The following is a 27,821-nucleotide window of genomic DNA, read 5'->3' as shown; positions in this document are numbered from 1 at the left end:
TGACAAACGTCGGACGGAAATTTTTTTGAAGATGTCTTCGTAAGGTTTAGGGTAAAGCAGGTGAATAAGTGTTACGACGTATTTTGGATAGATAACCGATTTCAGATTTTTGTATTCATGTCGGGCAGTAATGACAGTTTCAAAGCCCGAGATGCCATCGCAAGTGGCGCGGAACTCGTCAGAGGCTTCGGCTGCCGTTAACGTCGCCTTGGACCTCACGACAGCAGCAGCTGTATCTACGCTACCAGTGGCGCATGAATCCGTCTTTGACCGTCCTCGGGATAATACGGACTTTGTGGAACGGCGTAGCTTGCATTCCTCGGAGCACCCAGCAACACCAATCAATCAACCGGTTGCGGAGGGCCACATGAGCAAAGTTAGCAGTAAAGTCGTAAGCGAAGTAACAGAAGTGGGATCTTTGGGGAAGCTTGCCGAAAAGGTATCGGCGACGGCAACAATCACTCACGAAGGTGGAGAAACGCAAGGGCCAGCTCAGGTTCAATCTGAACCTTCTACTGCTCCTCCGCCAATCCGAGAGGACCAGGAGAGGCTGAACGAGAATATAAGAAAGCCTTCGAGGTCTTTGCTCACGCCTTTGGTGAATACGGCTCCCGAAGTGGCATCTGTGGGACCAACTCCAAAGCATGATATTGAGTCAGAAATACATGCCGATCCTGAGACGGCGAAAGCACCGATGGTCGTTACAGCTGCAGCTGGCGACTCGCCCGCCATGGCTGCTGGGACCGCTGAAAACGCTGTCCTCGACGAGCTGCAAAAGTTTGCGGCAGAGGCAGCAAAACAGGCTGGCCAGGACTACATGGAAGCGGGAAAACAGGCCCAGCTAACACTCAAGGACCTGCTCAGCCTCCGCGAGAAGGAGGGCCCGCCGGTGACGTTGACCGTCGATCAAATTGCGACGGCGGCAATCTTTCTGGTGGCCGGCCTGCAGCTGCTCATCCTGCCCATCTTCCTGCCCTCCACCTTTCGACTGCTGTACAGCTTATTGTGGGGCTTGCTGGTAGGGCTCGGCTTAAGCTTCCTCTTCTTCCACAACAAGAAAAAGAAGGCGGAAGTCAACGAGCTGGTAGGAACGGAAAACTTAGGAGAGAAGACCTGTCGAAAGGCATACTTGATCAGAAGGGCAGGCTTTATTGGTGGAAAGGAATGCCTTTAGGTTTGCGAGGGTGGGAAATAACGAGAGGGCGGTAAATTGCCCCTGGGTGCCAAGGGGGGTTATCTGCACGGGGAAGAGAGAGCGGCTGGGAATGGCATGACTCACAGGCACCGGTTCCGGGTTTATGAAAGTCAGAGCCTTGACCAGGTGGCGCTCAGGTGGAGCCGTCCTTGCCAAACGATCTGGGTCACACAGATATTCCACCTCCCGCCACCGGTCTCCTGCCCTGCCCCTCTGCGCTGCGCTGCGCCATTCTATACCTCCTCACTCCTCAACTGAACCTACTCTGTTCACCCGAGTTCGCTGCGGCACTGGACTCCTTTCCGCCCTATCGGTTGCATCTGCTGCGTCAGCTGGCCCCACTGCAGGCTACCCTCTCTGCCGCGCTTATTTTCAAATTGGGTCAGGCTCTGTTTTTCGCCTATGAACCCAATTGCTGCTCTTCAAGCTTGCCGCCCATCTCCCCGCCCATCTGCCCGGCCGCACGCAGTTGTCCACCAATCTGGGTCTCAAGGGAATCCAATTGGTTGCCGCAGGCGTGCCGGCCCTCTGCAGCGTATCAAACACGGAAAAAATGGAGGTGCGTTGACAGGGGGCCGATGTTAATTTGGCTTTGGGGGCATGTGCGCGTGCGATGAAGAGATGGCACCAGGGCGGGTCACGGACGGAAATTGTTTTGTGCCACCACTGCGGGGGCCGTCCTCTCCGATTTCCCTTGAGGCTGCTGGAATAGTCGAATTTGAAAGTAACATCCTGAATCATTGTTCACTTCATTCATATTAGAGAGAAAGCATGTGCGAGAGTCAGAGAGTGTCTGCACTCGAATGGATGCATTGAGTCACGTATGTATCGTGGGTGCCCTCCACTTAGCAGCGATCTTTGATGCCTTGGTCCTTTCGGCCCATTCTCCCCCTCCGGTCTTTCTTGCAACGGGGTCCTCCGCTGGCCTGCAGTGGTTAAATGCACTGGTGGTGGAGGTGTGGCCGTTTGTGGACAAGGCGGTTTGCAACATGGTCAAGGTGTGAGGTCGGAGCGGGAACGGTGGGAATGTGCATGAGGGGTACACTGTTTAGCAAAGCAGGCATACAAGGCCCAGAAGACAAGCCAGCATAAGGAAATCCCCAAAGCTATGGGTTGTTCGAATGTGAAAGAGGACCTGGGGACCCTCCCTCTCGGCGTCCTTCCCCATAATTTCCGTTATGCGTAAAACTCCATACGACATCGTGTCTTTCAAGCGCCTCGCTGTGTGGCTTTGGGCTCATAGGTAAGCGCTGAAGGATAACACGAAATAGGAGTTGAGCCTGTCCCGGGATTGATTGTGGACCGAGGACGGGTTAGGGATTCAGGGAAGCCCACTGCTTGTGAAGATCGCGAGCCTGAGCTCGAGACTGGTCCTAGGGTACAGATCAAAGAGTCTTTATGCTACTCGCCCATCACCGCGTCCCACCACGTCCCCGCACGCCCCTTAACGTCCCCGCGCGCAATGTCACGCTCCCGATCGCCGTACAGGACATCACAGCCCAGATGATGCCCGGCATTCTGCAGTCTTTGCCGCCAGTGCTATCGTCACAGGTCAAGAGTGTGGGCTTCAAGCATCTCACGTTCGGGGCCGTGCCATTCAGGGTGGAGGGTGAGTTGGTTTCGGCTGGCGTGCTGGGTTGGTGCTGTTTGGGGCAACGCAGGCGCGTTGTCCGCGTTCCCAAGTTCCCAGCTGCTGTGACCACACAGACCCGACTCTGTAATATTTCCTTACTCTTAAATCCAAACATCTTTGCACTTTTTCTTGGCTTTTGGCAGCGGCTTCACCATCGTCCATCCACGCACTTCATAAATACATAAATCACCATTTCCATCACCATCGCTGTGACCGCTTTGGCTGTTTCCCAGTTCATTGCACTTCCTTAAACCTCCCTCTTGTACGGAAAGTTGGGAAGCTTTTCATGAGGTGGCTTCAATGGGGATCGGCAGGTCGCATCCCTCGGCTTCCGGGTGCCGGGGCTGTGGTTGGGTATGGGCAGCTTGGTCCCAATGCATTGTGCCGAGTAGTGGTAGCTTGCCTTGCTCGCCCGGCAGCTAACAAACGGAAGCACCCTGCTGCTGCAGGCATCCATGTTCACAAGGAAGCAGACGACGGGCTGGTTCTGGAGCTGTCTGTCAAGTGGTGTGGTGACCCCAACATCACTTTGGCGATTGAGGTGCCGGCAGGGTGAGTTGTGCATGTGCTTTGTGTAGTCATCTTTCGGTTCCTTGTGTGTAGCACGGAACCTTTGAGGTGCTACTCGTACTGTAGCACGACGTAACTAGACGGAACTTTGCCACCAAAAGCAGGCTTGTACTTGACCCCATAGGAGGAATAGGGGGGTGAGAAGGGGTAGGAGGGAGCTAGAAATGGGGCGGAGAAGGCTAGTTCAAACAAGCCACTGTATCTTGACTGGATGTTCAAGGGTGTACAGCAGTCTGGTACAGCCTTCTTCACAGCTGCGCATGCTGCATCAGGTGATATTTCCATAAGCGCCAGCTGGGATCCTGTCCCCTTCTCTCCTTTCCGTCCCTTTGGGCATCTTGGACCCAGGCAGTTGGTTCTTTGGCGTTAGCTGCATACATTCTCCCGGCATCCCCCAATTTCTCCGTTTGCAGTCAGAAGCTGTGTCCTCGCATGCTGGACATCACTTTCGCGGTCACTGTGCGCGTGCTGCTGCGGCCACTGGTGCCGCGTCTGCCCGGATTCGGTGAGATTTAAGTGTGCTCTGATGCTGCGCTGCAAGGGTGGCGAGGTAGTGGGTAGACGAGCAGGAGGAAAGGCGAGGTGTGACCCGTAGGTCCGTCAGTCAACCTTCCTGGAGTGCGAGGGCCTTTAGGAAAAGAACACGTGGCGTCCAATAGTGATCAACTCCCTACATATTGCCTCAAGCTGGGAGCTTATTAGGCCCAAGCTAGATCCTATGAGCGGCTCGCGGCCCGATATGTAGGTGGGGTTCACTGTACAATGAGGCAGGCGAGGGCCCGGTGTGAGTTCCTGCGGTTCTTAGCACCACCCAAGCACGTTCGGCTTCCTTCATACCGTACTTGTTGTGCTTGCCCCTTCACCGAATCTCAATCAATTTCCTGGGTCCCAACCACGTCCCGAGCATTCGTGTTCGCGTTACGGGCAACACGTGGGTTCGTTTTCTTTTTGCATCCCACTATCCCCTTGCAACTCTACCGTCCCCTCCCCCTCCCACAGTCGCCCTGATGGCCACGGTTCCCAAGCCGCCGCTTATCAAGTACCGACTGGACTTTGGGAAGGCGCTGGGGGGCTCCATGCTGCCCAAGCTGGTCACCCCCGTCATCGACTACTTCATCAAGGGCACGCTGGACCGGATGCTGGTGTGGCCCAACCGCATAGTGTTGCCCATTCTGCAGGTATAAGGGGTGGAAAGGAGCTTTGGGGTGGGGCCCAAATGAGGGGCAGGTGGGTACCAAATAATGAATATGGATTGCCGATATTGTAGGTGTAGTGACGGCTGGTCATCATTTTTTTGTGTATGTCCGTGTGATTCGATACCGCGCATTTGATACCAATGTAAGCCCCTCCTGTCACTTCAAAGCATACACCCCGTCAAGGACCTGCGCGTGGCGCATGTTCGCATGGCATAGAGACAGAAAGCAGGATGAAGGCGTGATGTGTTTTTTTTGCTAAAGTTCGGACGTTTGCTGCTGCTGCTGCTGCTGCCGGTGTTAATGCTGGTGCTGTATTGCAGGAAACTCCGGCGGACAGTGCAGAGGTTCAGAAGCTGATGCTCCGGGTTCGCGGCATGGTGCGGGTTTGCGTGATGCGGGGCAAGAAGCTCAAGGGCCTGGGCCCAACCGAAAACGCCATCGTACAACTGACAACTGACAGCGAGCGCTTCGAGGTAGGAGGAGCATCCACCAACCCAACCACCCAGTTGCCCAGAAACTCAGGGTTGTTCGTATGGACCCGGAGTTGTCCATTTACGTTTTCCTTGGACCTCCTGCCCTCGCTTCCCGCCTTCCCGCTCCCCACCTCGTCAAAAGCCGTTCCTAGCCTCCCCTGCGCCCCTGCCCACCCATACCTCCTTCCCCCTGGGCCCTGTAGTCCACACCTCCTTGCGCGGCGGTGTCCCCCAAGGAGTGGGAGGATGCAGACCGCAAGTTGGAGCGCCTAGCCAACACGGAGATCGTCACCTGGGAACACTTCACGTACCTGCTGGTGCTGGTACGTCGTAGAGGGGGTGGTCTGGGGGGTGGGTATGGAGGCGAGGAGGCTAAGAGTGCTTGAGGCAGGGAGAAGAGCACAGGCTGAACTCAGGTAGAGGAAACATAGTACGCATGCCGCATAGCTCACACATGCGCGATACTCGTGTGTTTTTGTCAAGCACAGGACGCCAAGCCTTCGTCCTTTAGCATCTGATATTTCGCTTGTCGGCAGTCGCTTTGTTTGCATTCTGTGCATATAGGTCTGCACACGCGCTTGCACCCTGTTATACCCGCAGGAGCCAGAGAGCCAGGTGTTACGGTTAGAGGCGTTTGATGTGGCGGATGGGCGAGGTCGGGATGGCCGCAGGCGGATCGGCCGCGCGCTGGTCAAGCTAAACCCTGTCTGCAAGGAGGCCATGCAGGGCTCGAAAGAGCATGTGTCCGTGAGGGCGCAGCTTGGGGAGAACGACTGGGGAAGTCCAGGCGGCCCGGTGCGTTGCATTCGCCAGGGCGCACATATACGCGACTGTATACGCGTATGTGACAGTGTGCTTTACGTGTGCGGTGCGCGCTCGCGTGCACTTATGTGTTATGTTTGTGTTGAAAAAAGAGTTGTAAGGCTTTGCAAAGGACGACAGATGTCAGCGACTGCTAGGGGCATGTGGAAAAAGCGCGGCAATTGAATTCCTTAAGTTGCCTCGGTTCCAACTGGAACGCTACACTGGGGGATGCTCCACCTGCACGCTCCTCAATTTTCCCAACCTCATGGACGCCCTCATCTCGCTTCGCTTCTCGCCTCGCCGCCTGGCATGGGGCTGCTGCTGCCTTAACCGCCGCCATTCTGCGCACCGCAGGGCAAGGGCGCGGGCACGGTCCTGCTGCACATGTGGTACTTCCCCTGCGAGGACTTCACCCAGGAGCAAGTCCTGGGGGCTAGAAAAGTAAGAGATTGTGGCAGGGTTGGAAAAGGTTGGGGGGTTTGAGGTTAGTTGGATTTATGCAAGGACAGGGAGGAGGGAAGGCGGATGGAAGTCGGGTCGTGGATGTTTCCTTTCACGTGCTGCGAAGTAAGATCCCCGATGCAAAATCTTCAATGTTCTGAGCCTAGACCAGCCCAGCCCAGCCCAGCCCAGAGCCCCGGCCCTGGGATTGCCTTGCCTGCTTTCACCGTTACTTCTCGCGGCTTGGGCCTTTTTTTCGTGTTTTCACACTTACCGTTTTTTTCCCTTTCCACCGCATAAGCACACCCCCGCGCTTCGGGTCATCTCCGGGCTTTCCTGTTCTTCTCTGTAAAAAGTCCTAGTATATCGTATTGTATCGCACTGCCTTTGCAGGGCATCCTTACGGTTCGCCTACTGGCCATTGGGGGCCTCACCCCGGGTGTCAACAACAACGTGACCGCGTACGCATCCTTCAATCTGACATCCCAAAAGAAGGCGGGGCACCCCTCGTGGAAGACGGCCAAGAGGACATGGACGCTGGCGGGGCATGTAAGGCCAGGGGTTGGTGTGGGGAGGTGAGGGATGGAGAGATGGAATGTACCTTGGTAAAATATTTCTGACGAAAACATCGACAGGGATGCAGTGGGCTCCTCTCAGTTGCGGGGAAAGCACGATTCACAGCACATACGAGCACATGGTCCAACCTGTCCACCCTTGACCCGCAGGTGGCTGGGCTGAAGGGTCAGATGCGGCGGCTGGAGCTAGCCCGGGAGCGGGACCTGCGGGAGGGTGACACGGCGGCGGCGGAGGCTAAGGCGGTGCAGATGCGGGCGCTCCAGGAGGAAATCGACACGGCGGCGGAGAAGAACAAGACCAGAAGCGTGACGCTAGATTACTCGGTAGGGACACTTTTGGGGAGTTTTTAAGATTTTAGTTTTGTGCGTGATACGGCAACTTTCTTACCCATCCTTCCCTGTCGGCGGCTTCCTTTTCCTAACCTCAGTCCATCGTTCTTCCTCCTCGTTGATTGGTCGACCTATCGACAAATTCATGCGGGCGGACGATAATTGTATGAGCAGGCTTTCAATTCTCCTTCGCCTTCCATTCCCATTCCACTCAGATGGAAACTCAGGCGTTCTGCTCGTTTTACGGCGTTAAGGAGCGACTGGAGGATGAGAGCAGCGATGATGAAGCGGGAGAGGGCGGCGACGGCGAGAGCAAGAGCCTCCAGGACTGTGGAGAGAACACGGTGCACATCAAGGTAGTGCAGGAGGGCCGCGTCAAGCGCACCGCGGAGACGATTGGCGTGGTGGAGGTGCCGGTGTCACGCATTAAGAACAGCTACTGCCTCAACCCGCTGTCTGGTGAGAGGCGGGGCTTGAGTGTCAGGAGGGGAGAGGGGGATGAGAAGGATGGAAAAGGGCAGCGGAATGGCATGTGATCCTATGGACCTCCTCATACTTTGAAACGCGCTCAGAGGAGGCGCGCATGAGCTGTTCGTGTCTTAGACCCCCACAAGACGTCAATTCTGCCTTCCTCGCGTATTCGCCCCCGTGCCGCTTCGCAGGCAAGAAGGAGTACGGGCTGTACATACAGAAATGTCAGAACTTTGACCCGGAATCGCCGGGGGTAGCGCCTCCGGAGAGCGAGTGGGGGTTGCCTCTGTCGGGCAGCGCTACCGGCCGCGTGTGGTTGGTGGCACGGTGGGTGCCCTGCGTTGAGGTAAGTGCGTTGGGCTTCGTTGGCTTGGCCAGGCAAGGCAAGCCAGGCCCGACACGGTCTTGGCTGCAGTTCATGGCCTGGCATCCCTACCGTCGGGGACTCGGGGCGCTGTCCTCCGTTCCCTCTCCGCAACTCCAGTCCCTCTCCTTCCTGCCTGTATTTGCGCACACAGGCTGCCCCACAGGACCTGACCGAGGAGGACAGGTCCGCCTTCGTTAATGTATTGAAGCCCGGAGCGGCGGCGGGGCAGGCCAAGTGAGCTTAGAGGCCTTGCCAGGGCAGAGAAGGCCCCAGAAGAAGACGCAGGGCAGACAAGCATGATGGCCGGCAGGACTGTCCTGCACGGCCTGGGCAGGACTGACTGGCTTGCATTGCTTGGGCTTGACCGGCGGGCCATGATGCAGGGTGTACGGCAAGCCGGCTAGGACCTGATGTCGACGCGTCACTCATCCTTCTGTTTTGGTTTGGGCTAAATCACAGGCCCAATAGTCCTGCACGCCCTCCCATGTTGATTGTGGCAAGCCCAAACTTGGGCACAATGTAAGTGGCGATGGGGAAATAACAATTGTGAGGAGAAGGAGGAGATCCTGTGCCTGTTGACGTATTATTATCTGCGAGTTTTCTCAGTGTGCGCCCATGTTGGGCTGCCCCCTGAGGAACTCAAAGCTTGCGGAACGCCGTTATAGCCAACGGTAGAGAGAGAGAGATCACGGTGGCGTACACGGCTGCACGACCGCAGTTATATATGCGTGAGAACTTATCTTGAGGTGGTTGGAGTTAGGGTGTTGTTTGCCCATAAGGTATGTGAGAGTTGCTGTTATGGATACTCGATTATATATATAGGAATGCTCAGCTGTATATATATTCAATTATGCAATTGTGTTTGGCAAGGCAATGAGGAGCAGGCGGAGGACGGAGGGTGCTGTGGTACCATAACTGTGTGTGCCCACGTTATTTGTGTTGTGTCGTCGTGGAAAAAATACCGTTTGCGAAGTCGTGGGTGTGCATCGTCTGCAACTGCACCCGCATGGACTGCAACCTTCGGAGCCGGCTCCGTACTTCCCCTGACGTTTTGTAAGTAGCCGTGTTGGCTAATAAGCTCAGACGGAAACACTCAAAAGGATAGGAAGAGCTTCCCGTGTGCAAGCTGAATCGCTGTCCTGCTGTGTCTACGGACGGTGGCTGCCGGTGTTGCGTACGCCTCACCAAGCCATGTTATTACGCTACTACGTGTGCCATTTAGCATGTGCTGTGTGCCCCGGACTGGGCCTCGTGCCTTGCGTCCCTTGTGTACTGCTACTTGTAACTGGACCTCCTCACAATGTTCGAGGAAGAAATTACCACGCGAACGCATCCTCGAATTTTTACACGGTGAAGGAGCTAAAGTCTATTTAACGTCGGCGGAAAAGAACTTGGATCGCAGCGTCTTTAGCTTCTTCCTTGGGATTACGGCATGGGAGGTGTTGGGGGGTAAGGCGTGCACCGTTGACGTGTTTCCTGATAACGAAAGGTCACGACGGCAAAGCAACGCACGGCTGAATTTGGGGAAGCACCTTGTGGTACATGTCGATTGCTGGTTCGAATCGTCGGGGTATGGCCACTTTGCAAGGTCTCAAAGGGGAGTTCACGGCGTTACTAACGCCTGCACGGCCAAGGAACGAAGGTAAACCAAGTGTCGCGCGCATCCATCGTTGCTTTTTCGCATCGAGAAGACACTCCTTTGACATGTATGTCGTGTAGCCGGCAAAACAGTTTTGTCCTCTCAAGTTTTACCGTACGTCGCCTCTGTACGGCCATCATGCGTTGTTCTTCGCTTTTCTGCTGGGTCCTAACACGAGGTGTATATTAGGTTTTAGCGTAAATATTGCTTGTATCGTTATCTTTTGGGGATTCGCTTTTGCTCCGGAAGCCCTGTGGCTTAACAGTTGGGTTGCATCTGACGGCTCTACTGTACACATCAAAATGTCTTAAGAATTTCTATATTTTCCGCTCTCTATCTTTTCAATCACAATTATGGCAGCTTCCGGAGCAGAAGTGGTTGCTACCGAAGCGCGAATGACGACGGATGGCATCGTTGTTGAAAAGGACACAGCTTTTGCAGTGTCGGTACATAAGTCTATTGGTCATGCCGATGAGGCTGGGAGTTCCCAGCATACTTCTGCAGGGTCGAACGCTGTCGCGGCTTTTCAGCTAGAGCCAGCAAGCTCTCCTCTGGTTATTCCCAACCCACCCGATAAACAGGGCGAGTTCGTTCGTCATTCTGTTGAGGTGTCAGTAGGCCATATTTCGGCACAACAAGCTCTAGCGAGTGAGATTACGGAGGTGATGACGCCGACGGCCGCGGCTCCACCAGCAACAGCTGCAACACCTAGCACAGTTCCGTTGTCTCCACCGATAACAGTGGACAGGTCAGGCATCCCGACGCCTGTATCCGAGGTAACTGCTCAGCCAGCCACGACTGGAGAGGAGGCAGCTGAAGCAGAGTCATCACATGCGTCAAATGCAGAAGCAGCTGGTTCAACTGTAGGAATTAAAAACGCTGAGCAGGAGAGCCCAGAGGCTGGCTCGCCCGCCATCCCGGTGTCGACGGAGTCCCCCAGCTTACAGACCCTGCCCAAGGTAGCTGTAGATGCGGCTAAGCAAGCAGGACAAGCCTACGTGGAGGCCGGCAAGGAAGCTCGCAGCACGTTGAAGTCCTTGACGACAGCTTTCCTAAATAAACCTGGTCCGCCGATCACTTTGACCGTGGATCACATAGTCACAGTGATCTTTTTCGCATTATTGGGCGTCCAGCTCCTGCTTTTGCCCATTTTCATGCCGTCCGTCTTCCGCCTGGTCTACAGCCTGCTGTGGGGTCTGCTCGTCGGCCTCGGTCTCAGCTTCATCTTCTATTACAACAGGAAATCGAAAGCGGAAGCGAATGAGCTGGTGAGCGCTTGCGGAGTCCTCGAGGGCTGCGGGCAGCAGGGCAGTAGGTGGGGGTTAAGCGCTCTCCTTCGGAGCTCTGGCGCCTGGCTGGACGGTTGACTGGTCGAGAAGCCGGGCTTTGCCTCCCCTCTCTTATTGGCTTCTTCTCACCCTTCCCATCCCACTCACCGTCCGTTACCTTGGGAAACCCTTCTCAGTTGACCCCATTTGCGACCACACCATGAGCACGGCTTTCTTCCACCATGAGCACGGCTTTCTATCGACACCTTTTTGCAGCGTATATGTAATGCATTTCCCCTTGCATGTCATATTTTCTCTGGCCACGGTGCATTCCTTCGTTTTTCCACCAACATCAACACTTATTCACCACCATTACTGTCTCGACCCTCTTGTCTAAATCCTGAGTGCAGCTGTCGGTGAACCTGGGGCTCAAGGGCTTGTACACGGTAGCCGGCGGACTACCCTCCTGGGTCAACATGTCGCAGGCCGAGAAGCTCGAGGTGGGATCTGGGAAGCCTGTGTTTCATGGTTAAGGCTGAAGAGAGACCGAGAGAGGGCGAAATGGTGTGCAGCACATTTGGCGGGAGGGTGTGATTTCGGTTGGTTGCTTGTCGCGCGGCATGGTTCTAATACTGCCACAGCTCTTAGCCATTCCCTCATGCTCGCTGCTCTCACGGTGAAGGCGCTTCGACCTCGTCATTAGTTCTCATGGAATGCACGAACCACACTTCCTGATTGGGCTTGCAAAGCACCTGTGCGCCAGAACCATAGAACCTATCCGGCCGCCCATTCCGCCCATCTTGTGTGACTGCAGTGGCTAAACAGCCTCATCGGGGAGGTCTGGCCATACGTGGATAAGGGGGTTTGCAACATGATTAAGGTGAGGGGAAAGAGAAATGGGGGTGAAGAAAGCAAGCAGGGTAAAGCGAAGGAAGAATCCGCGATTTTGAGATTTCAGCCCGGGAGTGGGTTTCGCGTTGGCGCTGGGCCTGGGCTGGGAGGTGCGTGACAGGCCCGAAACCATAAGCCATGGGTTGGGCTGAGTTGCGAGGGCGTATAGGTTGTAGCTGGAGGCATAAGAACGGTTGATGGTAAGGTATTACGAGACAGATGACGTGAGATGAGAGATTAGGGGCCTGAGCAGGACGTATCGAGGCTGGTGGTATGGAGGAAAGAGGGAGGATGTTTGGCGACGGATGGGTTGCGATTATGTGTATAATTGATTTGTGTGTGTGCGTATACTTCAGAATGGCATGGGCGCATGGAAGCACAGGAACCGCACACACCGAAAAGCGACGGCGTGCAATCTGCCAAGCTTCTGGGCGTACATCTCCGCTTCGTTCTGATGCATTTGGCGGGTCGTTTTGCGCTTAGGGATACTGTTTTGACCGTTGCTCGTGCTCGTGATGGCGGCGGTGTACTGTGTCTGGGATTGCAGGAGATCACGGCCAAGACGATGCCGGGGGTGCTGAAGACACTGCCTGCTGGTCTGGGCGGCATCGTCAAGAGCATCGGATTCAAACACCTTACTTTTGGTGATGCGCCCTTTCGGGTAGAATGTGAGTCCAGTATGGGCTCGTTCTAGGAATGGGCATAGCACAAGGCCCGCCCCGTCCTCTGTTTTCCCGTCTGTGTATCTGTCCGTCTACTTATCCGTCTTCGTGTCGTTCGTCCACCGTTCCATGTTTCGGCTTACCTGCCTTAACTTTGCTCCTTGCAGTGCGCTCCATGCTCTTGACCCCGCTTGTGCTGCCCTGGTCTGTTCCTGCCCTGCCCTGCACTGTCCCGGTCTGCAGCCATCTGGGTCAGTCCCGATGACAAAGAGAGCCTTGTTATGGAGCTGTCTGTCAAGTGGTGTGGTGACCCCAACATCACTTTGGCAATTGAGGTGCCGGGAGGGTGAGTTAGCGGGCCAGGCTGGTTATGAAATGCACAAACGGAACATCGCCGATTAACGTGCAGTCCTCAGGGTTCTCTTTCCTGTTTGTTGAGTTTGTCCTTGCGAGAATCCAAATAACCCCGTATTCGGCACAGCTCTGCCCTGCCCATGCACACTCACCCGGCCATTGACCCTTTGCTCCTTGCTCCTGATGCCCCCTCATACCTCCTCATCCCTACCGTGGTACTGACACGTGAAGTCAAAAGCTTTGCCCCCGCGTGATGGACATCAGCTTCGTGGCTCGAGTGCGGGTGGTGCTCAATCCGCTGGTGTCCCGCATACCCGGGTTCGGTGAGTGGGGGGGGAGGGATACACGGGTCAGGAAGGGTCTGACCTGCATACGGGGCTCCGCCCTGCCACCCCGCGCACCAACTCGGCACCTAGGCTGCTGCCTGCCCTAACCACCCATCCACAGCACGCCGACAAACTTCATAAAGAGACCCTGCAAACAGATGGCGTCTGGGGGCTTTGTTATAGTTCGTAGGGGTTTCCTTGAGTCAAGCTTATCCCGCACCCCGCTGCTACGCTTGTGTCCTTTCCGTCCTCCGTCCCATCCCCTCGCCCTCCCACAGTCGCCCTGATGGCCACGGTTCCCAAGCCGCCGCTTATCAAGTACCGACTGGACTTTGGGAAGGCGCTGGGGGGCTCGATGGTCCCGGCCGCAGTGACCCCCGTCATCAATTTTTTCCTGCGGGACATGATCACCAAGATGCTGGTGTGGCCACAGAGACTGGTGGTGCCTGTGTTGCAGGTAACGGGTATACGACATATATACATGTGTGTGATGTGTACGCGACGGCCACGTCACCGCGGTGGTCAAATTATGGTCGATAGGTTGACCGCGTGGCAGCACCAGCTGGGTAGGCCTTGGAAGGGAACATCACCAGCCCTGGCCAGTCGTTTAAATTATGGGAGGGCCGGGCTGTTGCTGGACTGTGTACTTTGTTGCCCTGCAGCGCACGCGGCCTCTCAGCTCGCGGCGAATGTGAAAACACGTGGCCGTGCCCACCACAAACACTAGTCTGTTACCTCCATTTCCCCCTTGCACCTGCTATGTTGTGTTGTGTATATCAGGCGACTGAGCAGGACAAGGTGGAGATTCAGAAGCTGATGCGGCGGCACCAGGGCGTCTTGCGGGTGTATGTGAACAGTGCCAGTGAGCTGCGGCCTGACAGCTGGGGCACCAACGATGTGTTGGTGGAGCTTACCACGGACTCGGAGCACTATGAGGTGCGTGTGCGTGTGTATGGGGGAGTGTTGGTAGAGAGGGCAGAGGACTGGCTGCGTTGTAGTGTAGGCCGCACTACTGAAGAAGAACGCGCGGATGGGTTTAATGGGCTGAGGATAGTTGAGCGAACACGATGAATGCGGAGGAGCCAGCCGAGAGCCTCACAATCTTTTTGCCCACCTTGATGAGCATAGATGAGCAACGTAATGAAGAAACGATTGCGGTTATGATCGACACGTGTATGTTGGGGGGTTCATCACTGGGCTGCATGAAAGTTGCAGCAGCCGGCGAGTTGTCGAGAATGGCGAATGAGGAATGCCTCACCAACCGGAGAGTACACTGTCTAGAGATGTGCGGAGGTTGTAAGGAGCGCCGCGATTGGCATCTTACTTTTGCGTTGGTTCAGGTTAATACGGGTATGGCTGTTATGAGACAGTGGAAAATGGACAGAGATGCGTAAGCATATTTGGAGGGAGTCGCGTCATCCTGGCTTCCTTCTGCTCCATCTGCAGATCTGCGTGTGGTATCGTTTGCGTTTGCCTTGTATTTGCTAAACCGTACGGTTCACGACCTTGACCTCCTACTTCCCCTTGTGGGTAATGGCTTGTCCTACCATACAGGCGACGAGCATCCGTCGCGCCAAGCCCGAGCTTGACAACGACGGCAAGGTGAAGGAGCACCTGGGCGAGTCCGTCGCTTGGAGGGAATGCATCTACTTGCTCATCCAGGTGGGGGACACCGGGACACCGGACACACTCGGGGCTGTGGGAGTGGGGCGTATTGGCCAGGTAGCTGCCAACTGGGTGCGTGGGGGGTGCGGGCCTCACTGGGTGTGCAGGTGTGTGCGTAGATTCGTGGGTGTGGCTGTCCTGGCTGGCTGACAAACACAACAGTATGATAACACACCGCTGTAGGAGGAGTCAGCAGGGAAGGTACCTTCAAAGATGTAAATTTACCTTCACATGCTTGCACCATCATGTGCGCTATGCCTGTTTATCAGCCGCCGGTTGCTGTCCTTCTCCCCCTCCCCGCACCAGCCCCCTAAACTCAGCGTCAACATCTACTCTCCCTCAAAATTCTCCACGAACGCACACACACACACACACACACCCCTCCCCAACGGACAATGTCAGCCTCCCCCCTCTAACCCAGCGCTCCCACATCACCTCTTGTAACGCCGCAGGAGCCCAAGAACCAGCTGCTGCGCTTGGAATTATTTGACGTTGACCGGCTCCGCCCCACCAAGCTGCTGACGGGCCAAGTTTCCCAGGTGGTGAATGGCCGGCAGCTGATGGGCAGGTCGCTGATCAAGCTGGCGGATGTGTGCCAACGGGGATATGCCCCCGGACTGACGGCACCTGTGGGGCGCGGAGAGTGGGGCAGCCCGGGGGGTCCGGTGAGTGGGTGGTGCCTTGTGTATATCACCGCGTGTATGTGTCTGTATACGGGACATATGGTGGTGTGTGTTCTCCTTCCCGCATTCTAGAACGCCGCGCCTGCCATCTCGCTTTTGCCATCCGCTGCCCATCCTCCCGCATGTGACCTCATCCCCCCGTTACCCGCTGCCACCTTGGGCCCCGCAGGGCAAGGGTCAGGGAAAAGTGTCGCTCGCAATGACGTACTGGCCATTTGAGAAGTTCACGAAGTACGATGTGGAGAATGCGATGACGGTATGTATGTACGGGCGTACGCGGACACAGACACTTAGTAGCCATCTTCTTTTTCCTCACCAGAAACCCCATCCACTTACCAGTTCATTCCTGGTTCCTTGCATGTGATTTCCCCTCACTTCCTTCGTGTCCTTTGCATATAATTACCTCCCCATGCGCAGGGTATTGTGACGGTGCGTCTTCTCAAGGTGTGGGGTCTGGCAGTGGCGGGTGACCAGGTGTCAGCCTTTGTGCGTATCACCAGCAGCGCCAAGGGCTCCAAGCCATGGAGGAGCACTCAGAAGACGTGGACGAAACGAGGACATGTGAGTATAGCGGGGCGGGGATTTGTATACATGCCAGTATGCGTGCGTGAAGGGAGGGTATATGGGACGGGTGAGGGGAGAGGGTGTCCAGCCTATCGTGTTTGGCAGCTATGGTCTGGGGTGCAGCAGCTTCCTCGACAGCACTTCGACACAGGCGGCCCCACATGGGTAGCTCCGCAGTCGCAGCGCCCTCGCGCGCAACCGGTAGTCAACGCTAACGCGCTTTTTAAACCCCCCGCCCGATAACATCCCTCTCCGTTCGTCACCTTGCTTGTCACCTTTCCTTACCTCATGATCTTCCTCACTCACGGTGATACGGTAATTAATATCGGCCCACCTGCAGATCCTGATGCTGAAGCGGGAGATTGACATGCTGACCGTCGCCCGCGAGCGGGACCTCCGGGAGGGTCGCCGCAAGGAGGCCGAGCGCAAGACCAGATACCTGGAGGCGCTGGGTGATGCAGTCAAGGGAAACAACAAGCGAGCTAGGCTGACGGTGGAGCTGGACTACACGGTGGGTATTGGATGGGATGGGCTATGGGTGTGGGTGTGTGGGGAGGGAGGGGCCACAGGTAGAGTGTCTGGAAGGGAACATGGCTGTCGACGGGGCGCATGTGGCGAGTAATGTGGAGTGCATGAAGGGTACGTCTGGGACGATGGGAGTCAGTGCGCGGGCCCCGGGTGCGGGGTTACTGTGTGTGGGGGGGGGTCGCCAGGGTCTCAGGAAGGGGGAAACGGGCCGTAGCGACGTCCCAGCTCGCCAAACAAGGGTTGCGTGGGATTTGTTCGGGGTTATGTTCGAGTGTTTATGTTGGAGATAAGGGCTTGGTATGGGGAAGTCACCAAGACGGGTTTTAAGACGACGGCGCTTCGTTGGGAGGAAACGTCTTGTTACCTGTATCATTTTGTATGCTTTTTGACATGGTTCGATGTTGCTGTCCCTGTCACCTTCCCCCCCCAAGTCTTGCTCTGTGTGATGTCCTGACCCTCAAGTCCCTGTCCAAACCCGGTCTCGCACTTTCTTACCTACCCAACGTAGCCCTGTTCCTTCATATCCCCGTTCCTCCCCTCAGCTGGACAGCAGCGCCATGCACGCCATCTACCACGTCAAGCTGACCGACGTGATCAAGATCAAGGTGCTAGAGTCCTCCATGCTCTCCTCCAACGAATGCCTGGGGAGGCTGGACGTGGCCGTATCCGACATCGTGACGGCCAATGACTTCAACCCGCTGACGGGTGCGGAGGAGGAAAGGGGGGGATGTGCCGTCCGTGTTTCCCTGTGTGCAGCGGGGATGGGGACGCCGATTTTTTGGGGTCCTAGGAGATGGAGAATCGGTGGGTTGAGTTGCCAGGGAATTTCTGTGACGTGTGGCTGTTATCGTTGGCTTTTCCTTGCACGTCTCAAGATATATCACTGCATCCCCTCCGAATACCCTCCTAGCCTGGCCCCTTCTCCGCTACGTTCTTACACACGCCACTTGGTCCCGTCCACGTGGCGTCTCGTCTGTCCTTTAGGTCGGCACGAGTTCGGTCTGCACCGGCGGCGGTGGGAGGAATACAACCCTGAGCAGCCCGACCGCACCATTGACCAGCTGGAGAGGGGCCTGCTGCTGGAGGAGGGAGATGGGGCCAGGATATGGGTGGAGATGCGCTGGGTGCCATGCATTCAGGTAAGGGAAATCTGCCATGCACCATCGCGGTAAAGAGACGGAGAACGTTGAGCTCCTCCGAGTTAGTATCGTTGCCGCAATGTCTTAATGGAGCCCCGGCCCTGTGGCAAACTCCTGAAAGGATCATGCAGTATGACGCAAGAAACGTCGCGCTGAACGGATGCAGCTGTGGCTGGGACCCGGTATAACTAAACCATACCAAGGGTCGCGGGCGCTTTGCAAGTACTGATTGATTGTGAAGAGCTTCCTTGCCAACAACCTTCCGTTATAAACCCTAAATTTGCATATGGGGCATTTATTTACTTCACCATTCACACAGGAGACGGGGCAGTCGGCCAAGGGCGGAAGCGGCGGTGCCGACCCCGCCAGCTCACAGGCGCCCATCGCGCCCGCCACACCCGACCCCGTGGCGGCGCCCTTGCGCCGCTCCACCACCAACACGGGCTCCCAGGCGTAAGGGTCAGAAGCCCAGGAGGAGCCGAAGGTTACAGAAGAGGAGCAGCTGGAGGAGGAGGCCGTAATGCGGCTGTGGAGCTCGGAACCCTATGTGACCCACGGGTCACTCGATGACGCCGTCGGGCCGCAAGGATTTATGTAATCGCTGTAGCGGTATCTGCATCTGCTAGAACTACTGGTGTGGCACTGTCGCCACAGTAACTTTGCCGCTGACAGTGGGACCGGAGTCGGCGCTGTGAGGGGGCCGGTACCATGGCTGCGTGTGAAGGGGTCTTTATTATTATTAATACGTGTTATGCTGGTGTGGGGAAGGAGGGGTAACAGGTGAAAGGGTCGTAGGCAGGCGCTGCGGGGCTTGCATTTGTTCGGGCTGAGTGGGAAGAAGGGCAAGGGCAGTGGGGAATATGCGGGTGGAATGCGAGTGGATTTGATGTTGCATCTTTCGCAGGAGCTTCAATGTCCTTCGTGGGGTTCGCAATGTTTGCTCTAGTTCCTATGCTTCAGTGGTTTGGCGGCTCGCCTGCCTGTTGGGTTGAGTACTAAAATATGTAAATGTTCAGGTACTGTGGTGAGGGGTGTGGGGTAGGCTTGAGGCGTGAAGAGCGATCTTCAGTTGTTGAGCGTCCACCGGCCCACCCTGTCACCCACCCGCAGACCCACGATAATGATATGAGGTACCTCTATACCAGGGAGGTTCGTACTGTGATGTACTTTCGGCCCATATGGATGTATGTATATGCGCACTATGTTATGTGGAAGGCGACAAGATGTGAGGCTGGCAGGGTTGGAAGTTGCAGGGCGGCATTCAGGCATATCTGGGCGTGGTTGTCCTAGCCCCGACAGACGTGCATGGCGCAGGAAAGACGGGGATGTCCCGTACATGCTATTGTATCCCTTACCCTTACACCATTGACCCAAAAATTTCGGACTTATTCAACGGGCATTGCAGGCGTGACAGATGTATAATTTTATGTTTTCACTCCTGTTGAACAGGGGATATAGATTTACCGGTATTATATACATCTAGGCATTTGTGCACGGCAGGTATGACAACAACGGTGGCATGAAGGTCTGCGTATTTGCCGAAGGAGCCGGTTACCAGGGCGTCCAGGGCCATGTGCATATATTTATCATGTGCCTTGCATGTGCCTCCCTCAACTATCTAGGCTACCTTGCGTACCTGGCGGCTCAAGCGCTAGATGCTGACTAATGTTTTTTCTTCAGGACATGTGTGGAGGTGACTTTCCATCGGTATTACCACAAAAACAACCAAATGGTGAACACGAGCGTCGCGTCGAGTGCGCCTTTGCTGTTACTGCAGACCTCCATGGGGCCCATATGTAGTGGGAACTGTGTCGGGGCATGGAGATAACAGTGGGCGAGAATAACATGGGTTGGCCTCAAGGTGTGGCTTTTTGGAGGGGTTTTACGCAGTTGCTTTGTGTTATCCCTGCTCGTACCGCTACAGGGTCAGCCAGCTGGACTACGACCGTATGAAGCATATGAGACCACACCATTCCGCGTGCAGTTGACTCTCCCTCCCGCTTATCTACATACCAACATGCAACGGGTGGTGGTATGACCATCGACTAGACTTGGGAGTTCCTGCTCAGGGATGGATGTCTGGTGGGGCGGTGTGTAAAGCGGAGATAGATCCCGTGCGCGTTCACAAGTCTGCACAGTGTCTATGGGAAGTGGCCCTTTAGCGGTGAGGTTTCTTGTGGCGTGGTGTCATGTCCTCCTATGCTCGAGAAGGTGGTGATCAGTTGCAGAACCTCATCGCTAGGTGGGAATGCGACGGCGCCGGTAAAGAGCGAGCGAATGTTCGCGGGTCGAGAACGAGAGGAAACTTTTAGGCAAGCGTAGGGGGCGATAGGTCCCCTAGGGATGGGGGGCCTGAAGGGCTCCGTGTGCTGTGGGGCCTCGCTGACATTGTGGTGAGGTCTCTCGCCTCTTTGGTCAATCGGCTGCCTGGCTGGCTGCGACGGATTGGCATGAGCAACAGTGGCCACCACCCACCCGATCCCCATATTGAGCCGCCTGCAGCCTACAGCTGGCCTGCGGGAGCTGTGAGTGTTGAAAAACAGGATCAAAGGGCTTCATGGCAGTTTGAGAACAGCGGTAGTACAAGCCAAAGTACAGCGGTTCTAGCGGGACCGGTCCACTGCGGCCGCATACACCCCGTATCAAGTACAAGCCGCAGATGTCTTTAGATGGTTACAATGGTTCTTGGATGCCACACTTTACCACGTATGTCCACTGGATAGCTATGGAAGATACAGCAGGGGCACACCGGCCCAATGAACAATGACCCCGTACGGGTCTCAAGCAGCGCACGAAGCGAGAATTCCTTCCACCGAGACATACCATGTTATTACATTTGCTCGTATGCCGTAACCAACAGCTCCCAGCCACGACTACCAGAACAAACACCGTCATATCCGCCAATTGCTCGTCCTTGCGATGTAGGACTCCTGTCGCAGCGCACCAGCGATTTACACCAGGGAAGATCCCTATTTCACATTTTCTCATGCTTCCTTCCCATGTCCTCCCCTCCGACAGCCACCCTTCAACCCACAACCATAATTGCAAATAGGCACCTGTCCTCTAGACACACCCCAAGCATAGCTGTAAGGGTTACTATGGTCCCATAGGCGACCGACTCAGCCCCTCAAACTGGGTATAACTTCTGTTTGCGTAGGCATTCCTTCATGGCCTCTTCGTACGGAATGCAGTGGGCTAGCCCTTTGTACTGGCCTATCTTGTAGACAGACGTGTAGCACCGCCGGTGCTCATCGTGTTGGGGCTTGCAAAGCCCCTCTGATAGGCACGTGACGACTGCCAACTCCAAGTTCTTGCACGACTCCGCGGGCTTATCCTGGTTGGCCAGCCTACAGCTCGCTAGCGCCGTCCGCCGAGACCTGCACCTGGGTTCCAAGGCATCTGGGCCCCGGACTGGTTCATGTTCCGCTGCTTTCCCGTTGCCCCAAGGCCACCACCACACCATCGGTCCCTTATATATAACAGCAGAGTTGCTTCCGATACAGATCACCGCTACTTATGTATATAATGATGAGTAAAATTGTTTGAGTTCAACGATCCCTTTTGAGTGATCGAAAATGAACCGTGTCGCTTAACCACCACAGGCTAAAAGAACTCCTTTAAAACCTCCAAGAGATACTTTATCTACAATGGCAAAGAAAATACGTGTGGAACAGAGAGGTATAGGAGCTTTCAGTTCACGTTGGTTTCGGTGCGATTACCTAGTAGAAATCATTCTGACCGGAAGAAGGCTCATTAATTAACCTAAATAAGTAGGTGAAGATTATGACCAAGCTGAAGAAAACATGACGATCTGAACCCAGACCACGAGCCTGTACGGCGCTCAGTCATGCACTGTAGCACAAAACCCCCGACACAATACAATGCCATGCTTTATTTCAGATAGCACATTAGCATCTTTTAATGATAACAATGCAGTTTTTCTCTTGTTTTGGCCGCGGTAGACCGTCAAATAACAGCACAAGCGGAAATGAGCTGCGGCAGCATTCACCGTCCAGAATTCACGCCACGGAGCCGATATCTACACTACAGGAAGGAATTAAGCCAGGTGAAGTCAACCCGGGATCACAGCAGGAGCCAGACGTCTACCTTTCGCCGTTTCGCTCCGCCATCATCGCTCCTGTTGTGCCCTTCGAGGAAGGAGCTACAAAATGTCATACCATCTATGAAAAGGTATGCGTAGCTGCGCGTTATTGCTGCCTCACGTTAGGAGGATGACAGGGACGGTGCTTAGTCATGCGGGATCGTCGGTGGAAATCTCTGCTGGATATCGCAAATCCTTTTCCCAATCTAGTGATAAAGTTATATAAAGATACATACGTGTCACTTAGAACTCTTACGCGTGATGGGAGGCTATCGCAGCCAGCCGCGGCCTGCCCATGCTCCGCACCTCAGTTGGTGGAAAAGCGACGTGTACGGTGTGCCAATCACAGCAAATTGTAGCATTAGGCTATGCATGCTGTCTTCGTCGTAATGACTTCTCTGGGATTCGGCGCTGCCCCAATTCATCTTGCAGGACTTCAGAGGAGACCTGATCATGTTTCAAACCTCTCATGGCAGCAACAAGAGCATCCCACAATCGCCCCATGGGCTCACCAGAAGCAATCCCTTGGCCAACGAGTAAGCCTTTTCCGCAACGCAACGTGCCTTCCGTGCCCAAAGTGCTCAAGCAACGTATCCTTTGACCGTCCCTGTGTCCCAAGCATTCGTCGTAGCCGTCCCACAACGAGCAACTAATTCTCATCTTCGCACCTACTACCCTAGCCTTGTTAGTGGAATAGCGGAGCACCTTCCGGCAAAGTGCTGCACTAGCCCACCAGAACCCGGCATCCCTACCTGCATCCTTTCGCGGTAGATGGTCCAAGGAAATCGAACCAAGAAATTAATTCCACGACGGTACTGATTCTGATGATGTTTTCTGCAATGGATTTATTGCATTCACGACGGGCATAGAGCAATTACATCTCCAGTGCGCTAGCACCTCCCACATCCGCACGAAGGAGGGAACATCTATCGCTTGGGGCTTCCGTGTTCTCACGTTTTCTTCTGCTTCTGGCTGTACAACAAGCTCCAACGTCTCCAACCCACACACACCGTTACCAACCACCTTTCCCCTCCCCGCACCCTTCCCATATCTTCCCACCTCCGCAAACTCCGCCCACTACAGCCATCTGGAAGGCCATCTGCTCCCGGCGGGGCTTGACCTCACGTCCTTGCAGTACCTGCTGGACAATGCCTTTGCCAGCACCACCGGCTCCCACCCGGAGACCCATGGGTCATCAGCGTCCCACGGGCTCCTCTTACAGAACAGCCGTGCCGGCACCGCCGGTACCCGCTCACCTGCCGGTCAGCTAACACCCTCCAATTACCACCAGCAAAAACAACAGCACCAGCACCAGCACCAGCCCGCACCTGTGCACCCCGTCCTGGATGCCCCCGGGGACGCGCCGGACTTGCGCAACCTTACCTGCGAGCATCTGGTCCGCCTGTGCCACTCCGAGGACATCACCTCAGACCTGGCGGGACTGCGCCTGCTGGGCACTGGGCGGCACTCTGTCACTTGTCAGGGTGAGCAGACGGGAACGAACGGGAAAGAAAAGGGGGAGGGATACGCTGCTTGTGGCAGGGAGCGAAAGCGGGAGCGGGAGCGGGGCGGGAGGGGAGGGGGGAGGGGAGGGGGGAAAAGAGAGGGATGTGGACGGATGTTTACCAATGTAAACTGCGCGTTGCAAAGGCCATTCCAATGTTCAGTTATCAGTTTGCTTCGCTCGCTGAAGATGTCCTCAAGACCGCAACCTCACTGCTCGCAGCGCCGCTGATTCGTCTCCAGGGTTCGCACACAGAGCTCCAGCTACGGTCTGCACGTGCGAATATCCGTACAGACGACAGGTCCATGTCGTCACGACACTACTCCGCAACCAGCACCAAGGGGCGCCTCATACAGGCCCATAGACTGGACCCGAGCCTGGACCTGTCTGTGTCATTATTACTAATCCTCCCCTCTAAACCTCTTCCGCTGCAACTGTCATGCAGCTCTGTGGCGAGGTGCGCGTGTGGCCGTCAAGTTCACCTCGAGCGCGTCCCTCCACCCCCACAGCTCCGACATCATAAAGCAAGCGCTCGTGGGTAAGGCGCTAGCTCACCCCAATGTACTGCAGCACTACAGCGTCAGATGCTGCCGACTCACGGCAGCAGCGCCGGCGGGGGCGGCAGCGGAGGCTCCGCCACCGCTTTTGCAGCAGCAGCAGCAGCAGCAGCAGCAAGGACAGCACACGTCTCATGCGACTGCACAAGAGGATGCCAGGGTAACAGCAACTGCTACAACCCCCGCCGTCGCCACTGCTGGAGCAACAGCAGTCGCTACAGCCCCCGCCGTCGCCAGCGGCGGCTGCGGTGGTGACGGTGGCGGTGGCATCCTATCCCCCGCCTCTGCTCCGTGCTCCTCCACACGGATCGCCACGCCGATGGCGGATGTTGTCGCAACGACAGTTGTTGCGATGTCGCCGGAGGCAGCGGCTGCGGCGGCAGGGATGGCGCTGCATCACTTGTCTTGCCCCGCCGCTTCGGGTTCGTTGATACCGTCCGGCGCCGCGGCAACCGAACCGGTTGAGGCCATCAACCGTGCACGTAACCGCCCAACCGTCGAAGAGCAGGTCTCGGATCTCTTCAGTGCTTCCTGCGGTGGCAGCGGAGCCAGCGGCAGCGCGGGCGCCGCCAGCAGAGCCGGTGCCCCCAGCCTGAGGAGGAGGAGCGGGCTGCCGCCCCTCCTCCACATCGACCCCGAACTGCATGCGTCCGCAAGGGCCGATGCGGGAAGCAGACGGGTCTTGAAAGCCCCAACGAAACAGCGCTTTGAAACCACGGAGGACCTTGCCACCGCCTCCAGCAGCAACAGGATTGCGTTCGCTACGGCTGCTACTACTGCAACTGTGGCGGCGGCGGCACTAGAGGGTCTAGCTCGCCAGCGGACCACCGCCGCCGGCACCGCATCATCGTCGCCCCCGTATGGCGGTAGTACGGCAGGTACGGCACATCAGGGCGCCCTGTCGGCGGGCAGCGGTGCTGTCGTAAAGCCTTTAAACAGTGCGCATATTGTCTCCGGGGCTCTGGAGTTGGCTCCAAGCCCGAGCTCGAGCGCTGCAGCCTCTGCTGGCGCTGCCTCTGGTGCCGTTGCATCAGCTCCACCGCCGACAGCACCGGCGGCGACCGGGGGCACTCTTGTGACTGCTGCGCCAGCGGCGCCCGGCGGCACGGCCAGCCCCCCCGCCAGCCTGTCCTTCAATTCGTACGAGGGCTTTGGCGACCCGTTCGGCTCCCTGCGCCACGCATTGAGCCTCGCCCACGTGGCGGCCTTGGTGTCGGCGACTGAGGGGGAGTACCTCACTGCCATCATTATGGAACACGCGGACAAGGTATGACTGACTTACTGTACCATTGACTGTATCGTTTGTTGCACCAGTGTAGAGCATCATAGTAATGTGGGCTACAAAGCTCGGTTTGTAACTCAGGGACTTTATCGCTCTTTAGGGCTCCAGGGAGGCTCCCTCAGGGGACCACGCGTTTACCCCCCGATACACTCTCTACCCCCCCCCTCATTTCTATTTTCTCCCTAACCCATCACAACCATCACAACCATCACAACCATCACAACCATTACAACCATCACAACCAACAACCATCACAGCCTACAACCTGCTACCTTCCACGTCCTGGAACAGTCCACTCTGCACAAGGCGGTGGGGAGGGGGCTCTTCCAGTCGAACCGCGTCTGGAATGGCCGAGTGGCGCTGAGGGCGCTGCTGCGGACGTCTCTGGAGCTCGCCTTTGCGCTGCAGCACCTGCACATCCGCGGGGTGGTTCACGGGTCGCTGCGGCCCCACAACGTGCTGCTCAAGAGCTCCAACTTGGACCGCAGGGGATTCATTGCCAAGGTTTGTTTGTGGTGGTTTGGTATTACCAGTTACTGCTTGTTGGTTGGAGTTGGTTGATGGTTGGAGATGGTGAGTCGGTTGTTACTGGTTTTATTTTGGTTGTAGTTGGAGGTGGTATGCGGGCCCTGAAGGGGGCCCCTGCTCGAGGCCCCTAAGCGATGTTATGAGCGGTGGTAGCGGGGTAACGAACATATGACCGACATGGGAGGAAGCTGACATCACACAGTTGGGACAGCCTCACAAGCCTTAACATGTACGCCACGAGTCCGTCTGTCTGTCCGTTTCTCTGTCGGGCTCACACGGGTTCCCGTCAGGTCGTTCAGTAAGCCTCAGGATCCAACGGCACATCAGCCCACACTCGCACTGCCGCCCGAGGTTGGCGCGTGGGCTGAGACACCAGCGCAGCCTTCATTCACACCCTTTCCCGTATTTGCGTGTCTGCTCTTTGGCCGTCCTCAGGTCTCCAATTTCAGCTTGGCGCGGGTGTGTCTGGGCGACTACGGCAGTTTGGTGCTCAACCCCCTGCCGGCTGGCATCCGTTGGGAGGGTGGCTCGGGGGAAGTCTCGTCGGCGGCGGCGGGTGCGGCGGGTGCGGCGGCGGCGGCAGGTGCCGGTGCCGTTGGGCAGCCCTGCGTTGCTAATGCTAGTACGACCGGCATCAGATGGAGCCACGACGGCAGCGCAGTCCACTCGCCGGGTTTGGACGCGGCCGCGCTGCCCTTCTGGGCCCCCGAGCAGCTGCGCGGCGTGGTGGGGAAACCTAGTGACGGTGAGTCGGGGTCGTGGAAACGCTCTAGCTCCTGAAGGTGGCCACCCCTATGGGTTGGGTTCGTGTGTTGGCGGGTTTTAGTGTTGTGTGGGTTGTACGAGGCACAGGCGTTACATTAACCTCATCTTGAACCGTACACTGACGTTTGGGACTGTACTACAGTACTTAGAAGGGCACCTCTGATGTTAAGGATTATGTAGAGGAGGACAGGTTACGATGACCTCGTGGCCGAACGCTCGTAGAATAGGGCCCGTGTCTCTCACCTCAAGCTACTGCTGCAGCAGCAGCAACGGCATGGGGCCGGCTACCGACTGCTTGATAAGGAAGTGAGCAGAAACACACACATGCCGGCCCTGGCGTGCGATGCCGTGTTCTAATTTGCAGTCTATGCCTTTGGAGTGACGCTGTACTACATGGCAACAAGCAGACTGCCGTACACTGGCATGACCGCGGAGGAGGTGGTCCAAGGTGTGGCGGCGGGGAACCTGCGACCGCAGTGGCCGGAGGGAGAAGAAGGCAACGGCGGCGACGCGAACGACGGCGGCGTTGGCGGCAGCGCTAGCGCCGCCGCCAATGCTGCCCTCGACGCTGCCGCTGCCACGGCGGTGCTGCCGGCGCCAGCGTCCTTCCGGGCCCTGTGTGCGCTGTGCTGGCAAGCCGACCCTTGCGCGCGCCCAACCTTCTCACAGATTTGCGCAAGCCTGCAAGCCATCGAGTACGATGTACGGCAGCAACTGCGCAAGCAGGCTGCTGCAACAGGAGGATCGCCGTCGGATAGTGGGTCACAGGCCTCCTCAGCGTCAGCTGCTGCTGCGGCGGCGGCGGCGGCACCGCAGGCAGCGGCCGCTGCCACCATCATCGCCGCCGCAGCCGCCAAGTGCACTAAGTTCGAGGGCACCCTGGCCTAGTGCCGTACAATGTCCCCGCCTACGAGAAGAACCGCACGGTACACTTGGGAGCAGCGGGAGAGGGGGAAAGGTGGCGTCCGGCGGGAGGCGCGGTGGGGCCCCGGGACTTGTAGCGGCGGCGGTTATGTCCCCGCAGGTTCAGGTTTTTGACAGGTCGTGACAGATGGCACCGGTTGCGGGTATTGATAGCTATGGTTGGTGAGATAGTGAGATAGTGAGAGAACATGATGATGGTGATTGTTGTGGGGAAACGAGCGAGCGAACCACAGCATATGAAATGCATTTACATATATGCGCCTTCTGCTTGCATGGCCCGCTGATTGCATTGCCCCGTTGTTGACCCTTGCGATCCATTTCCGGTTACCCTTAGAACGATGTCCTTGATGGTGGGTGTTGGTTCTAGTTCTTACGCGCGAGCAAC

At 56.5% G+C, this 27,821-nt stretch overlaps 2 protein-coding genes across 2 annotated transcripts; both read left to right on the top strand.

Annotated features, from left to right (window-relative positions):
* Positions 1-130: 130 nt before the first annotated feature.
* On the top strand, positions 131-8,431 carry VOLCADRAFT_107980 (uncharacterized protein; the record flags this gene model as incomplete). Its single annotated transcript, XM_002958117.1, has 16 exons — positions 131-391; positions 539-1,084; positions 1,665-1,754; positions 2,128-2,193; positions 2,684-2,804; positions 3,278-3,380; positions 3,812-3,903; positions 4,398-4,576; positions 5,271-5,390; positions 5,668-5,862; positions 6,226-6,312; positions 6,706-6,861; positions 7,038-7,211; positions 7,433-7,676; positions 7,880-8,034; positions 8,207-8,431. The coding sequence occupies 16 exons, from the start codon at positions 131-133 to the stop codon at positions 8,291-8,293; spliced, it is 2,676 nt and encodes an 891-aa protein (XP_002958163.1). The 3' UTR covers positions 8,294-8,431.
* VOLCADRAFT_119865 (uncharacterized protein) lies at positions 8,207-27,400 on the top strand (the record flags this gene model as incomplete). Its single annotated transcript, XM_002958116.1, has 23 exons — positions 8,207-8,289; positions 10,635-10,962; positions 11,373-11,462; positions 11,777-11,842; positions 12,401-12,521; positions 12,759-12,861; positions 13,101-13,192; positions 13,474-13,652; positions 13,976-14,131; positions 14,750-14,857; positions 15,313-15,525; positions 15,713-15,799; positions 15,961-16,104; positions 16,448-16,618; positions 17,178-17,340; positions 17,620-17,774; positions 18,885-18,923; positions 22,309-22,412; positions 22,960-23,360; positions 23,826-25,204; positions 25,511-25,723; positions 26,183-26,492; positions 26,877-27,400. Coding segments are annotated over 23 exons (5,229 nt in total), but the record flags the coding sequence as incomplete, so codon positions are not given.
* Between the last annotated feature and the right edge of the window lie 421 nt (positions 27,401-27,821).

The sequence above is a fragment of the Volvox carteri genome (assembly GCF_000143455.1).
Source record: "Volvox carteri f. nagariensis unplaced genomic scaffold VOLCAscaffold_86, whole genome shotgun sequence".
Lineage (NCBI taxonomy): Eukaryota > Viridiplantae > Chlorophyta > Chlorophyceae > Chlamydomonadales > Volvocaceae > Volvox > Volvox carteri.
Note: the sequence above shows the minus strand (reverse complement) of the source record. Positions and strands in the feature narration are given on the sequence as shown.